Consider the following 17,433-nt stretch of genomic DNA (forward strand, 5'->3'; position numbering starts at 1 on the left):
CTTTATCCATTTCAAGTGTGCAATTATCCAAAATGTTATCATTATCACTTCGGGTATTTTTAATCCATAGTCTAGATAACGTCTTATGCTACTCTAATACTATTGCATTAGTAGCCAGGGATCCACGAAGGGAAATTTCGAATCTGAGATCACTGGTAAGCAATCGGGAACCATGGATACAAACTATTTATCCGAGGCCGTATATTTGTAGTTCAATGCCAAGTATTAGAAATTCAGTTATCCGACGATGCTGGTTTAAACACAAGGTATTAGGTGTCCTTCACGGTCTTTTCACTATACCTGTACTACTAACTATAGCTTTGGTAAGATTATAACGCTTTTATTTACGAAATTTGTATTGAAGTTTTAAGTATCAAAAGCTGTTCATATGCTGCCGGTTCTTCTTTCTTTGCCTAATGAAAGGAGATTTGAGTTCTTACTTGTACGGTACCATACTCGATACTTCAGGGGTGGACATAACGAATTGCGGATGAGCTTTTTCGTTATTTCGTATCTTACACTTTTAGCACTTCTTTGAAGGCATATATCTTCATCATGGTTTAAACGTTAAAACCCCATTTATGTGGCATTGAAAGGCCCACTACCTTTTCAAAACGGCTTTTATTTTTTTTTAATTGAAATGTAAAATGAGACAGATAATTTTGTAGAGCCGCAAAAGTTATTAGCTTACCGCTGATACTATACCTGTAATCACCTTCTAAACAATTAGATTTAAATAAATTAAATTTTAATTTTCATAACGCGGGTCGTATTATGTTTCCCGCCGTCGTCCTAATTACCGAGCGTTAGTTGACTATCACTGTGACAGACGGCAAAACAGAGAAAGGTAGTTTCACTGTAACATTGCATTTGTTTGGTATTGTAACCTCACCTTAGGCCATCAATTTATATTCCCTGATGTTATTAACGTTTTTTAGAAACTTTAGTTTTTGTTTCGGAAAGGTGATGGGCCTTTAACCTTCCAAGCTACAAAAATCTAGCGACTTCAAGTGAACCTGTATCTTAGCAATAAAGTTTTCGATCACGGAAAAAAATGTTCAGAAAAAGGCATACAAACTGTAATTGAATTAAAAAAACTTAACAAAATGGACAAAGCACAGAATATATTTTGGTGTATCTTACAAGCATATTTTCTCTAGATTTCATGATCATGCATTGAATTATATAAATGAAATATAGAATTTTTTATTGCAATTCTGAGGCTTCCCAACGTGCGATCTCTCAAACGTCACGACTGGCCAACAATGATAAGATCCGTGTCTTCGTTTATGTTTTCAACCTTGCCATGCCAACTTTGACAGCTGTATGTATTGGTGTACGGATTCTGCTGAAAAGAAAACGCGAAACATGACTCACTATTCAATGGGTAAGCATTCAAAATAACAGAAAAAGATTGACAATAACAAGGTATTTATACCATTCCAATCATGTGAGGTTTTATTTCAAAGGGCATTTTTAACAAACAATGCAAATGTGACCATGAACCAATTTTATCAAAACTAAATGCTATATGTAGCAATGTACACACACACTAGACGTATTTAAAACTAAATCACCATCCTCGGTGAGTTTCATCATAAATGATCTAAAGTACAAATTTCATAGCATCACTTATATTTCATTTTATGATTTAACTTTTACAACTTAGCTTATAGATGACGTTTAAGTTAAAAGACATTTTGATCAGCTAGCATCCAAGCAAACAACTGAGTTAAATTACGTAATGAAATACAAATATATATAGAGATGAAACGTTCATCTTAGTGTAGCCTGTATACAAAATCATCAATAGACGAAAGTGAAGTCATACAAATACCAAACAAATTCCAAACTGTAGTTACTTACTTACCGTCTTGTGCTTACATGCTTTCGTTTGACCCTATAACAACAGAACAACCATAATTATAACATAGCCATATACAACGTAGGATTGAACTATTTGTCAGATAAATTAAAGGAAAAATATGGTTTGTAAAACTAGCTGATATCTTGCTTTTACATGGATTTGTCGTGAATTTGATTGTCGAATTTGCCGATATATTACGTTTACGTGAATTTCATTAAATAAAGTTACCTTCACTGGTATCGGAGCTCTCATCATCTAAACGTTGAATGCAAAATTGAAAAATCTGATTTACAACAAGTATTAATCTTCATACATATGCAAAGTGACTGATATTGAATATATCTCATAATAAATAAGATCATTAAGGCTTTGTCCTTTCTGGTTTCTTATTGGTTATACATGGACATGTATGTCAAAATTATTTTAAAGGGACAATTCAGTCCAAAAAAAACATTAAAATTTGCATATTTATCGGAAACAAATAGGTTTTAATGGAGATTAGATTAGTTGGTTTTACTGTGATATGCCAGAAAAGCACATTGTAGTGAAATGTATGTGAAATGTTCAAACTCGCTTGCTGTCCGCCATTACACATTTCACCTACTCCTCAGTGGTTATGTATAATATTGCACTTGCTTAACGTGACTTTGGCTCGGGTATGGGACTGCATACATGTTGTACGTACTTAATCGTATTGATCAACGATTTGGAATTTCAACCGTATCAATTAAAACACTTAACAACGTTGTGAAATTTATCAATATTTCTTGTTATATAAGGAATGTTTCATAAGGAATGTAGTACAAAACAGTCAAATTTTGCTTCGTGGTTATGTAACAGATTTAGTCTCACTGAATTGTCCCTTTAAAATGATTCGTTGGATATCGTGCAAAAGATATACTAAAATTGATAATACCCTTATAAACAGCGACTTCTAAATGGTTTATTCAAGATTTATTACAAATAATATATTTGTTTTGCTATAATCACATACTTCATAATGAAACAAGATTATATTTAAGAGAAATCACGTACTGATTTTTTCCTATGTGATTGTCAACATAGGTATTTCAATGCATATCCCGTAACAAATCCACTGAATAAAAGTCATTGAAATTGGACAACATTTATAAGTCTTAAGAGTGCGAAAAAGAACCGATCAATCAGGATTGAGGGTTCCAATTATTACGACTTTGCGTAAAATTTAACCAGGACAACGTCAGTATGATTTTTTTTCTCGTGTATCCCGTGATATATCTACTGAACATTGCCTTCATATCGGTCAATATTAGAGAGAGGAAACAAAAACGTGACCGACGTATGAACAAACCCAGATGGTGTGAAAGCGGGGGATAGAATAGAAATACGATAATCGTCATCATCTAACTAATACTCACCATCAGTGCTTCTTCGTTTTCTGGACATATCCGAATCTGAAAATAAGAAACGGCATGTTTTAACTGGTACTAATTTATATATATATATCATTTCCCTTTGTTCATATACATAACTTGTATGTTATACTAATAATAAATAGGATGAGTCGTGTGTGTATGTCATCACATAGGTAAATATTTCGCATGTCTTCTTCATTTAAACAAGGTGAGTTTTGGGTTATATTAGTTTAACGTCATATTAACAGTAAAGGTCATGTAAGGACGTGCCAGGTTAATTGGTGGAGGAAAGCCGGAGTAATCGAAGAAAAAACAACCGGCCAGCGGGCAATACCTGGCAACTGACCCACAGGGGAATCGAACTCGAGACCCAGAGGTGGAGGGCTTGTGGTAATATTTCGAGACATCTCAACAACTGGGCAAACCGCGTCCCTTTCATTTGAACAAACATAATATACACAGCTATGAAATACGCGTTGTTGTTGTTTCAATTTTGTGAATCTTTTCTTAGACTTTTAAATGGATTACTACACAATACATGTATATACAAACATTATATAGCCGACACTTCTCCATTTCATACTGGAATCAAAATATCAGTTTTTATATCTAAGTGATGGCGAAATGGCTTTACTTTTAATAAAATATCATTACCTGCACTGCTAATGGAGGTCTCGTCACCTAAAGATAAATACAAAATCGAAATTTCAGATTAAGAACTGGCATACATTCATATACATATACACTTAACCCGTATAACTCAAACTGCAAGGGACAAGATCAATAGTTAAAGGAATACAGGGTATTCGACTCATCCGATGTTGGTCACGATCGATTATCGATAAATTTCTCAAGGACCGAACACCTGTTCGACGAATATATGGTTTAATACTATTTATTTAATGAAACGAGGATTTATTTCTGTTCGAGGGGAATAGGGGTTAATCAACAAATAGATGTTCGAGATATCCGGAGTTTTAATACATGCAATATAGGGACACTGTCAGGACCGTACGATCAGTTCGACGATTGGGGAGTGTTCGAGGAAGTTTCCTAAATGGTTCCTCAAACTTTATTACAATGCAATATCTCGTAAAAAATCCATTGATCAAAGTTCGTTGAAATTGGTTAATATTTAGAATTCTTAGAGTACGACAAACAGCTGACCAATCAGGTTTGAAAACCCCCACTTATCATGACTTTGCGTAAAAATGTATGCAATGATAACGTTAGTAAGAAAAAAATTCTCATGTAAGCCGTGATATGTCTACTGAACCTTTCCTTGATAACGGTTACTAGTAATATTGACAGTTTTTAGAGAGCGGAAACAAAAGCGTGACAGACGCATAGATAAACCGGGAGATAAAATAGATACATATGGTTATCGTCATCACCTAATGAATACTCACCATCAGTGCTTCTTCGTTTTCTGAACATATCCGAATCTGAAAATTAGAAATGCATGTTTTAACTGGTACTAGTTTATACATATCAGTTTCGCTTTGTTTATAGACATAACTTGTAATGTATATTAAAGGACTAATAATAAATAGGATGAGTCGTGTGTGTATGTCATCACATAAGTAAATATTTCACATTTGTCTTCTTCATTAAACAAGATGAGTTTTGGGTTTTATTAGTTTAACATCATATCAACAGCAAAGGTTATATAAGAACGTGCCAGGTTTGTTGGTGGAGGAAAACTGAAGTACCCGGAGAAAAACCACCAACCAGAGGTCAGTACATGGTAACTGCCCCACATGAAATTCGAACTCGCGAGCCTGAGGTAGAGGGCTTGTGTAATATGCCGAGACATCTTAACCATTCGGCCAAAGCGGCCCTTTCATTTGAACAAACCTGATATACACAGCTATAAAATACCCGTTGTTATTATTTCAATTTTGTGTGAATCTTTTCTTAGACTGTTTTTATTAAGAAAGAGCTTAATCTATCAAATGTATTATTACACAATATGCACAATTACAAAAAGTATAGAGCCAAGACTTCTGCGTTTCATACTTGTACCAAAATATCAGATTTGTATCTAAATGATGGCGATATGGCTTCATTTTTATTACAATATCATTACCTGCACTGCTACTGGAGCTCGAGTCACCTAGAGATAAATACAAAATTGAAATTTCTTATTCAGAACTGGTATTAATTTTTATGCATACATAACATCAATGCCATTCGATCTCTCATAATAAATCACATCATTAATGTTTTTTTTCCTTTCTATTTTCTTTTTCCTAGATGGTTCCTTCAAGCTGTATTACAAACAATGTACAAGTGTATTTGTATTGCTATAGTCACAACCTTTCCAATCACACAGAATTATATTTTAAAGAAATTATATACATGTACCGATTGTCAACAATAATATTTCAATGTATTTACCCGTAACGCAGCCATTGGTTAAATGTCGTTAAAATTGGTCAACATTTAAAAGTCTAATGGAGTGCAAAAAGGAACCGACCAATCAGGATTGAAGGTTCCCAACTAAATATTGTACATGGGTAACATCAGTAAGAAAACTTTGTCTCCTGTAACCCGTAATGCGTCTACTGAACACTGGCGTCATATCAGTTTTAAGACGGAGGAAACGCAAGTGTGAAAGCGGGGGATAGAATAGAAATATGATAATCGGCATCACCTAATAAATACTCACTATCAGTGCTTCTTCGTTTTCTGATCATATCCGAATCTGAAAATACGAAACGCATGTTTTAACTGGTACTAATTTATACATATCATTTTCACTTTGGTTATAGACATAACATGTAATGTATGTTACGGTTGATTATAAATAGGATGAGTCGTGTGTGTATGTCATCACAAAGGTAAATATTTCATATCTGTCTTCTTCATTTAAACAAGATGAGTTTTTGGTTATATTAGTTTAACTTCATATTAACAGTAAAGGTCATGTAAGGAAGTGCCAGGTTTATTGGTGGAGGAAAGCCGGAGTAATCGCAGAAAAAACAACCGACCAGCGGGCAGTACCAGGCAACTGACCCATATGGGATTCGAACTCGCGACCTAGAGGTGGAGGACTTGTGGTAATATTTCAAGACATCTTAACAACTCTATGAAATACGCGTTCCTATTGTTTGAATTTTGTGAATCTTTTTTCTTAGGCTTTCAAATGGATTACTACACAATAAATATACAAAAAGTATAGAACTGACACTTTTCAGTTTCATACTTGTATCAAAATATCAGTTTTGTATTTTAATGATGACGATATGGCTTCATTTTTATTACAATATCATTACCTGCACTGCTACTGGAGCTCGAGTCACCTAGAGATAAATACAAAATTGAAATTTCTGATTTAGAACTGGTATTAATTTATATGCATATATAACATCAATGCCATTCGATCTCTCATAATAAATCACATTATTTATGTTTTGCCTTTCGATTTTCTTTTTCGTAAATGGTTCCTTCAAACTGCAGTACAAACAATGTACAAGTGTAGTTGTATTGCTATAGTCACAACCATTCCAATCACACAGAATTATATTTTAGAGAAATAATATACATGTACCGATTGTCAACAATAATATTTCAATGTATTTACCCGTAACGCAGCCATTGGTTAAATGTCGTTAAAATTGGTCAACATTTAAAAGTCTAATGGAGTGCAAAAAGGAACCGACCAATCAGGAGTGAAGGTTCCCAACTAAAAATATACATGGGTAACATCAGTAAGAAAACTTTGTCTCATGTAACCCGTGATGTTTCTACTGAACACTGGCGTCATATCAGTTTTAAGACGGAGGAAACACAAGTGTGAAAGCGGGGGATAGAATAGAAATATGATAATCGGCATCACCTAATAAATACTCACTATCAGTGCTTCTTCGTTTTCTGATCATATCCGAATCTGAAAATACGAAACGCATGTTTTAACTGGTACTAATTTATACATATCATTTTCACTTTGGTTATAGACATAACATGTAATGTATGTTAGGTTAATTATAAATAGGATGAGTCGTGTGTGTATGTCATCACAAAGGTAAATATTTCATATCTGTCTTCTTCATTTAAACAAGATGAGCTTTGGGTTTTATTAGTTTAACGTCATATTAACAGTAAAGGTCATGTAAGGAAGTGCCAGGTTTATTGGTGGAGGAAAGCCGGAGTAATCACAGAAAAAACAACCGACCAGCGGGCAGTGCCTGGCAAATGACCCACAGGGGATTAGAACGCGCGACCGAGAGGTGGAGGGCTTGTGGTAATATGTCGAGACATCTTCACCACTCGGCCACCGCGGCCCGTTCATTAGAACAAACATGATATATACACAGCTGTATATATATAAAATACGCGTTGTAATATTGTTTCAAATTTTATTATTTTCTCTTAGACTTTTAAATAGATTACTACAGAATATATAAAAAAATTATACAGCAGACACTTTTCCGTTTCATACTTGTATCAAAATATCAGTTTTGTATCTCAATCATGGCGAAATGGCTTAATTGTTATCAAAATATCAGATTTGTATCTAAATGATGACGATATGGCTTCATTATTATTAAAATATCATTACCTGCACTGCTACTGGAGCTCTCGTCACCTAAAGATAAACACAAAATAAAAATTTGATATTTAGAACTGGTATTAATTTATATAGGCCTACGTATACAGTAAAACCCATATAACTTGAACAGCAATGAACCAGATCAATATATATAGTTAGAGGAATACAGGGCATTCGACTCATCCGAGGTTGGTGATGATCGATATTTCTCAAGGGCCCAACACCTGTTCGACGAATACATGGTTTAATACTATTGATTTCTGTTAGATTAATAAGGGGTGTATTCGGCGAATAGCTGTTCGGGCTATCCGGGGTATTATTACATGTAATATATAGGGACACGGTCGGGACCATATGATCAGTTCAACGTATGGGGGTATTCGAGGAAGTTTACTAAATGGTTCCTCAACTTTATAACAATGCAATATCCCGTAGTAAATCCATTGATCAAAGTTCGTTGAAATTGGTCACCATTTAGAATTCTATGAGTGCGACAAACAGTTGGCCAATCAGATTGGAAAACTCCCATTTGTCGTCATCACCTAATGAATACTCACTATCAGCGCTTCTTCGTTTTCTGAACATATCAGAACCTGAAAATAAGAAAATAAGAAACGAATGTTTAAACTGGTACACGTTTTTATACATATAATTTTCAATTTGTTTATGGAAACAACTAGTAATATTATATGTCGGGTTATTTCTTACCAAACCTATCGTAGTGAATATGCTTACCGTTCTGTCACCCATATAACCACAAGCCTTTTGATTCTGTTTAGACTGATATGTACATACTTGATTTATGGTATTATAAATGGCGAGTAATTCATGAAAGCTAAAACGTCAGTACATTTGAAAAACTTCTTGAAAACATCTATATAGAGTAAATGATGTTTGGCTTTTTGATATATGATGATGCATTTGATATGGTTTGATGTGGGAGCTATGAGAAGAATTTCGAAAAGGTAATTGTAAAGAAATGTAGCTGTCATTTAATGCTATTAATTAGTTCTAACCAAGGCTGAAAATTTGAAATTTTTGAGCAAATTTGTTATCCATGAAAATTCATGTTGCTGCGACATTTATAATGTTATATTGTCCAGTACAAGATAAGGAAACGTGAAGTATTCACAGTAAGATAACTGCCTTTTGGGGCTCTATACTTTAAAGTAGTGTAAACCATGTTATTGTCACGTATGGCTGGTAAGTACATTTTTTGTAATTGACTTTTATACAGTTGCGAAACAATTGAATTCACATTTCAGTTCTCTTGTGAAATTACGCGAAGTTTTGTGTATCGTGTAAATAATTAAATTGTGCTTGAAACAAGCATTTACATTTACTTTGAATTTACTTTACATGTATCAGCCCATAAAGGAAAATATGACGTCACCGTTGGTAACATCGCTTCTGATTGGCTGAGACAATGGCGTAACGATTTAATAGGAAAAAGGAGTCCCAAACTAAATTTGGAATTCCACATAGAGTATATATAGTATTGAATTATAAGGATTAATTTGAATATACATGTATGTTTGATGTTACGGAGATATAACACAAAAACCTTGAACCGGTTTCATTAGAGTAAACTAAAATTTTGGTGTTATTTCTCCATAACATAAATCATATATTCAAGGTAATCCTTAGATGCAGTAACTTTGAGAAGTGTTGAATTGTAACAAAACACCAATAAACAATAAAAATGGGTGTGTTGGGAGTGGTTAAATATCAATTTTAAACTTCTACAAACTACTAATATATACATGTACGTAACCATAAAAGGAAAGCACCACTTGTAATCAGAACCACTATAGTTGACTGGGCTTCAGCATGTCAAAAAACTGAATTATTGTCCATAGAATTGCTCTTTAAGTACTTACCTGTCAATGCTCTATCTGAACTTTCGCCCTGTACAACGGCCATCTGTAGAGTACAGTGAGAACAGTTTATTAGATATCGGCCTTTATCATATATATTATTTGTTTTTATTTCTCCCTTCTCAATATCTAATTGAACACAATTATTATGATGTAACCATATCTCGGGTTACCAATCCTATTTATTTGTTTGTACTTGGACTCGAATCATTGTAAATTAATTTTTTTGAAAGTTTTCTTTTACCTTACAGACCTTGCTTTCTTTCAAAATCCAATATATAATGTTATCTGATAATTTTCCATTTTAATATTTGCTTTAGATCATCCACATGCACAAAACATAGTATTTATAACAGATAGGTTATCTGTTTAAGCCTAACCTGAGTTAACATTGATATAATGGATGAAACAAAATACTATAATGGAAAAGCATTTGTGATAGGATCTGATCAATATAATGACCTAAACTAGAATTTAACGGTCAAAGGAGATCTGTCAAATACGATATTTCAATAATATCGAATTGGAAATATTATTTCTAAAATGTTTTGGTTAATTTATTCTCTCCAGTTTAAAACGAGACTTCGACTCGATAGAATTTGAAACATCATCAGAAAAAACTAATAAGACACTTTTAGATAACCACAATTACGTGGAATGTTCTAAAATGAATTATGTTGTTAAATGTCCAAATAGGTCAAGAGTAACTGTTGAAGATATCAAATAGCAGAGACATTTGTTCTGTATGTCTTTAGTTAATCAGTTAGCATCAAATAGAAAACCAACATTTCTACCAAACTCTCAATCATTTATTATTAAAATATCGCTTTTAAATTAACATTTAAGATTTGTATTCACTCATGACATATGTACATATGCAACAAGAGGTCAAAAGGAACAAAAATAATAATTATAAAAATGAAAATAGAGAAGGAAATAATAGATGGACACAGTCATCAATAGACAAATTTAAATACAAAAATTAGGATATTCTATGTACTCACTAATCTTCCGCCTCTGATTGCCGAGGACCTGACGTCGATAAAAATCGCAAAGCATACAAGGACAGCGAAGACAAAACATGCCAACCTCATCTTGCAAATTCGGTGTGACGTACAACGTCGCCTTTACTATCTAAACTGTAAGAGAAACAACGACTTGTTATCTGCTTCAGAACGATTTCATATTTAACACAGATTCGTTTGCTATTTATATGTGAGTGCTTGTTGGCACCATTCCATAATATTGAGGTTTTTTATTGTTTTTTTTTTTATTGATGCCGGTTAATTATATACATTTTATCACATTTTTTTACCTTTTGTTGCCAGCAGCATATATACTACATACATATGTAATAATCGGATACCCTGTGGGATAGATATGTTTTGAGATGTGATTTTAAGATATGATAAATCCTAGGCAAACATGATTTTTTGCACTTCTAGTTTATATTATTTTAACACACAAACAATCCAATGACCTCCCTAAAAACAGTACTGGAGTTTTTTCTCTCGCTGTTTATTGCTAATCACTTTTTGTGTTTCGAACTTGCCAAAAGCTGTTTGTCTTGTGTAATGAAATCCTTGAACCATTTAAACTTCAGTGCCCAGCGTATCATGATTAAAACACCGGGTTTCAAGATATTCTTCTGGGTGAGATTTTTGTTTGCTTAATTAGTTCTTATGTTATTACAAATTTAGTTTCATACTTTTGTGGTTTTTTCTGCTCTTTTTGAAACTAGTTTTTGGTGTTCAGGATATTTAAGTCATTCTTTTCTGTTTTATGAAGAAACATGTTAGCGATTGGTAAGCGAAAAATGACGTAACTTGAATCAGGGATTAATTAATTGATTAATGGATGGTGTCCAATTAATTTGATGTATATATACTACTCAAAATTTGCTAAGGATCACTTTTATTTTGTAGTATATCAAATTTATTTAATTGTAAAATATTCATAAAAATACTTCAATGATGTCTTTAAGATGTCTAAACACAGGTTCCAACAGCAAAACTATGGAATTTTCACGAGTGCTCGATACATTACTTGCGAAACAGAGCTACCCCCCAAAATGGCGCCGACGCATGCTCGCAATTAAGTCCCGTTTCCGGTTTTGCTGGATGGATGCCCATTCCTCTTGCAGGGCCTGTTCCATGTTTTTTTTCAGTGACCTTTGATAGTAAACGCGGGAAGAAATGGATAACTGTAGCATGTCCTACACATGCTCTATCGGATTTAGATCCGGGGAACGAGCAGGCCAGTCCATGCGTTCGATAGTTTCCCTCTGAAGTTTTCGTCGTCAGAGGTTTAGTAACGCTACGTCACTAAAAAATGACTTCATAAACGCCACTGGAATTCGAATATCTACGCAATCTGTACATAATCATATAGACTGAGGTTCCGTAGACCTACAGAGAGGATTCCCTTGACTGGTAGGCATGCTCAGGCTACACTTACATGGGCCCACGATCATGCGAGATGGACTATCAGAGACTGGAGCCCTGTTCTGTTCACAGACAAGTCCAGCTTCTGTCTCGACTTCACAGACAGGCGTGCTAGAATGTGGAGACTACCAAATGAACGATTTCCTACAACCAACTTCTCCGAACACGACCGACATGGCGGCGGGTCTGTGATGGTCTGGGGCGGTATAAGTGTCCAAAGAAAAACAGATTTCCACGTCTTCCCGAACGACAATTTGATAGCCAAGAGGTACTGCGATGAAGTCATCGATGTCTACATTAGACCATATGCTGGTGCTATCGGTCCGGAATTCATTCTAATGGATGATACCTCTCACCCACATAGAGCTCGGGTCACTGTCGCCTATCTTCAGAGGAAAACTATCGAACGTATGGACTGGCTTGCTCATTCTCCTAATCCAAATCTGATAGAGCACGTGTGGGTCATGCTACAGGAATCCATTTCTTCCCGCGTTTACCAGCCAAGGTCACCGCAAGAACTTGGAACGGCTCTGCGAGAGGAATGGGCATTCATCCAGCAAAACCGGAAACGGGACTTAATTGCGAGCATGCGTCGGCGATGTCGCAGTGTTATTGAAGTTAGGGGACGTCACACAATATGCTGAAATGAAAATTAAAGGAGAAAACTGTTTTAACGCGAATTTCATTTTCGCTCCCATTGCCGTGTTTTTGTGATTTTGGGGAGGGGGGGGTAGCTCTGTTTCGCAAGTAATGTATCGAGCACACGTGGAAATTCCATGGTTTTTCTGTTGGAGCCTGTGTTTAGACATCTTAAAGACATCATTAAATATTTTTTATGAATATTGTACAATTACATGAATTTGATATACTGAAATATAAAAGTGATCCTTAGCAAATTTTGAGTAGTATAATAGCAACAAAATCTCTCTGAAACTGAAATTGGTAAATAGAACTACAGACTGATTTGAAAAAAATATATTTAATTCATATTCTTTCTTCTACGTATTCTGCCTATTTCTATCAGACTTGCGTATATTACAAAGCGATCCTCGATACTCCAGGGGTTACGATCTCTACACCCTGGACTATCTCATAGTCAAACTGAAGGCAACTCAGAGGGGAAAATCTAAACCACTCACAGAAAGATAAAGATAAAGATCTACAGAAAGATAGGAGAGAGAGAGAGAGAGAGAGAGAGAGAGAGAGAGAGAGAGAGAGAGAGAGAGAGAGAGAGAGAGAGAGAGAGAGAGAGAGAGAGAGAGAGAGAGAGAGGAGGGGGGGAGAGAGAGAGAGAGAGAGAGAGAGAGAGAGAGAGAGAGAGAGAGAGAGAGAGAGAGAGAGAGAGAGAGAGAGAGAGAGAGAGAGAGAGAGAGAGAGAGAGAGAGAGAGAGAGAGAGAGAGAGAGAGAGAGAGAGAGAGAGAGAGAGAGAGAGAGAGAGAGAGAGAGAGAGAGAGGCCAAATTCAAAACCACACAGTGCCCCGTTATTCGATTCGTTTAATATACATCAAAGGATCAAAATACCTGTCTCTCTCTCTCTCTCTCTCTCTCTCTCTCTCTCTCTCTCTCTCTCTCTCTCTCTGTGATTGGTCAGTGTTTTTTCTCTATTGCCTTCAAATTTACTTTGAGATAGTCCAGGGGTGAATAAAACGACAGTGAAAGTAACGTCTATAGCATAAAGGATAGGACCCGGGCGATGCACCAGACCCTGGGGCCTCTGCGGTCATCAAGCCCTGGGGCATGGGCGGTTTACCAGACTCTGAGGCCTGCGCTGTTCTCCAGTGTACATGTTTCCGTTTCAATGATGACTTTTCAAGGAGTAATTCTTCAACTTGAACTTGTACATATTTTGTAAATTTCTATTTGCTTTGTTTTGTTTCTTGTTTTCGTGTTAAATGTCATTCTTTATGTAATCTTCAATTTTGGAGGAAATAAAGATAATAATCATGGGTCATGTAAGGACATGCCAGGTTTGTTGGTGGAGGAAAAGTGGAGTACCCGGAGAAAAACACACAGACTAGTGTTCAGTACCGAGCAACTACCCCACATGGGATTCGAACTCGCAACCCAGAGGTGGAGGGCTTGTGTTAATATGTCGAGACATCTTAATAGAGAAAATTAAATTGTATTAGCTAATTTAATCCATTATATTCTTTATTATACTAATGTTATGTTGATTGTGTTCAAATGAGGCGTTCAAGGAGAAAAGCACCGTTTTCCCTGTTTGTGAGGAGCATTTCAAAGACCCCGTCCCAGAGTCTCGCCTCAGACGCAACACGGTGTCCATGACAATATATATGATGCTGTCAAAAACCAATCACATGTATGCAGGCAAGTCTGAGCACATCAAAATTAAATGTCTTGTTACTTTCACACCCTAATTGAACGTATGAAATAATAATAAAAAATCGTGTACAATAATTTCCAGAACAATAATCGATATTTACAATTACGCAATCGGTGATGTTTTCCAATGTTTACTTCGAACTATTCATAAGCTGAGTGTGTGTTCTAAAAAATCACACACAACGCCTTCTTTTATTCCTCCGCAGTATATTTTTTTTAGTGTATCTATCTAATCAAAAGTTACAAAATTGATGTATTGATACACATGCAAACATGCCATGTTGGTTTTCTAAAAAAGAAACCAATACATAATTCTGAAATCGTAATACTTCTGTTACTTTTTTCGAAAATATTCTTAAATGAAGTGACTATTTAGATTTGGATATATTAACTTTTTTTTTCTTTGAAGAGACATCGATAAATTGAAAATCGGTATTTTTAGTAATGATTAATTAGCTAAAAGAAATGGCACTCGGATTCTTACCGGATTTATTGGTGTTTTTAAATAGTTATTCAGAAAAAGAAAAAAAAATTAAAATTGCTATAAATTTTATTTCAGGCATTTCAGGAAAATAAGTTATTCAACTTATTGTTCTTGAATCAACTTTAAATGCCATAAAAATAAACTAAATAAATAAATATCTTTAGTTTAACTCCAAAGTTCAACATTGTATAGTATATACTACAATATGTATACTAAGTACTTAATTCAATATAAATGGTAAACCTATTTCTTTATTCCTTTGTTGGAGTCCTTCATTCCCAGCAGTTATGTGTTGTCTTGTTACTTTGATTTCTACAATACTGGTCCTAAAATGTACTTTGCTTTAACCTTAACTCTATCTTGTGTGTTACAGATTCAACCAAAACCCTTGTAACAACTCGGCGCCAGTTCAGTTTTCGGAACAGCGGACCTTTTGTCACTGTATAACACGACAGTGAAGATAAGTCAGCAGACAGTTCCTGTTATCGTTCAGTGCTCCCGAGATGCAGACAACATAGACAAACTCAAATGATCAAGACGTGAGTATCCTTCATTGATTGATTTTTTGGGTGTGCTACCTGACTTATGTGCATTCAGACAGTATGTAAGCTATCGTGCGTCTTTCGTCTGTTACAGGAGTCATACGGACCTGATAGAATAGACGACAGGCGACCACCATCGTTTCCCTGTGGGTCAGCCTTCATTCCTTTGACAGGAGTCCCACCACCTTCTCCTCTCGTCACCGGACTAGGGAAGTCGGCCGATTCAAGGCGTCGAAGAATAAGGTGGCCTCTGCCTCTGGAGTGGAGTCAATCAAACGATGCTTCCGCGGTAAGAACGCGGAACTTTCACAGTGGCTCGACTGTAATTCTTACGTGGAGGCAATCATACGCCTATGCAGGACTTTTCCGTCACCAGTGACTGAAGATGCAATGAGCATCTTGTACCATGTGGACCATGATGGTGCAGGCATAAAAGGCGATCCGCGACAAGGTCCTTGAGAACCAGCAGATCATGTCGCAGACACAGATTCAGCTTGTGGAGATCAATGTCACCAGTGGTTAGTAATATTTATATATTTCGTGTCTATACAGTACTACAAAGAATATTGAAAAGTGAAAAGTAGTTTTTTTTACTTATTGTGAAACTATTGCATACATTAAAAACAAATTGATTTTATTTTTCGTTTCTGTATTTTACAGGTTCAACAGAAGAACGCGCAGAAATAGGATCTCAGTGTGTTGGAGCAAGGGTTACAGATCGAGATATCGAAGGAGAGCGGAGAAGTTTCATCCACCCCCGTTTTAACGTGTAAACCTCATCGGTCAGGTATCCCAAAGCCAGCAACACCAGTTTGATTTGCCACCCAACACCGCAGGTCAGTCACCAACACGGAAGTGTCATCAGAAGTCCATATTGCCAACGAGCAGCGCCACATCGACTTCAGTTATCACGACTGTTGTCTCTGTGCCAGTTTCTGTTATTTCTGTTCCGGTTCCCTCTGCTTCGGTTCCTCAAGAATACCGTTCCTCTCCTGTTACATATGCCTAGTCCAGGTCAGTAGTTTGTTCCGATACCAATACATCCATCCCCTCCTTAACAAATCCTCTCCATGTGGTTCCTCAAGACAACGCTCCGACTCGACAGTTCGTCCCTTTACAGATACAACCGTCTCCTTGTGTACGAAGTCCTGTCCAGGTGGTTCCTCAAATCACCTTCGACTCAGCAGTTCGTCCCTATACAGTCGTTCTTTTCTCATGTCACCACTACATCACAGCAGTTTGTCCCGATTACACCACATGAATCCACGATATCGCGTTTACCATCACCATTTAGTCCGTTATCATCCACCCCTGGCCAATCCCGAAGCGGCAAGTCGTACTACAAACATCAAAACGAAGACATTGAGAAAGGCAGGCTGTGAGGTAGAAGCCAATCCAATGTGGTAAGGAGGGACAAGGAGAATCACAAACAGTTCTTCGGCAACTGGTTTATTGCGCGAACTGTAATACTGTGATTTGAAGAATGGGTAGAGACGATGAAGACTAGACAATCCCAATAAGTAGAGTAGATTTAGGGATCCCTGATCTCCGTTTACATATACCAAGTGTTGGACAACAAGGCACATGGGGGATATAAATATTTCTAATGCTGCCTAGCAACATTGCTAGAATGTCCCAAGCCCTTGAAAAAGCATAGCAGAAATATTTGTATTCAAAAGAAAAATAGCAACAAACACTGTGGTAAATATGTAGTGTTGATAGCGATTCACATGGTGAAGTGGCTTTCACACTTGTCACTATGTGGCTGGAGACCTGGGTTCGATTCCCGGTGGGAATTTCAGCACAATTGGTTTGTTACAGCTTTTTTGGTCATATTTTGATATCTAGATTCATAATTATTTTGTAGGGTCATTCAAAGATGACATTCTGGGTTCATTTTGTGAATTAAATTGTATAATTTTATA

At 35.9% G+C, this 17,433-nt stretch overlaps 3 protein-coding genes and 1 long non-coding RNA gene across 4 annotated transcripts in view; 1 reads left to right on the forward strand and 3 right to left on the reverse strand.

Moving 5' to 3' along the window:
- Positions 1-17,433, reverse strand: part of LOC138336073 (sterile alpha motif domain-containing protein 3-like) — a 49,200-nt gene that overhangs the window by 16,977 nt on the left and 14,790 nt on the right. The window lies entirely within an intron of this gene.
- Positions 1-17,433, forward strand: part of LOC138336071 (uncharacterized) — a 70,181-nt gene that overhangs the window by 8,748 nt on the left and 44,000 nt on the right. The window lies entirely within an intron of this gene.
- Positions 1,138-5,373, reverse strand: LOC138336091 (uncharacterized). The gene is made up of 7 exons (XR_011210389.1): positions 5,351-5,373; positions 4,671-4,706; positions 3,916-3,942; positions 3,265-3,300; positions 2,096-2,122; positions 1,871-1,900; positions 1,138-1,345 (listed from the first exon to the last, which is right to left on the reverse strand). It is a non-coding gene; the product is annotated as an uncharacterized lncRNA (long non-coding RNA).
- On the reverse strand, positions 5,853-10,836 carry LOC138336532 (uncharacterized). The gene is made up of 7 exons (XM_069286045.1): positions 10,698-10,836; positions 9,697-9,739; positions 8,374-8,409; positions 7,826-7,852; positions 7,118-7,153; positions 6,540-6,566; positions 5,853-5,968 (listed from the first exon to the last, which is right to left on the reverse strand). The coding sequence occupies exons 1-7, from the start codon at positions 10,785-10,787 to the stop codon at positions 5,853-5,855; spliced, it is 375 nt and encodes a 124-aa protein (XP_069142146.1). The 5' UTR covers positions 10,788-10,836.

The sequence above is a fragment of the Argopecten irradians genome, chromosome 12, assembly GCF_041381155.1.
Source record: "Argopecten irradians isolate NY chromosome 12, Ai_NY, whole genome shotgun sequence".
NCBI classification, from domain to species: domain Eukaryota; kingdom Metazoa; phylum Mollusca; class Bivalvia; order Pectinida; family Pectinidae; genus Argopecten; species Argopecten irradians.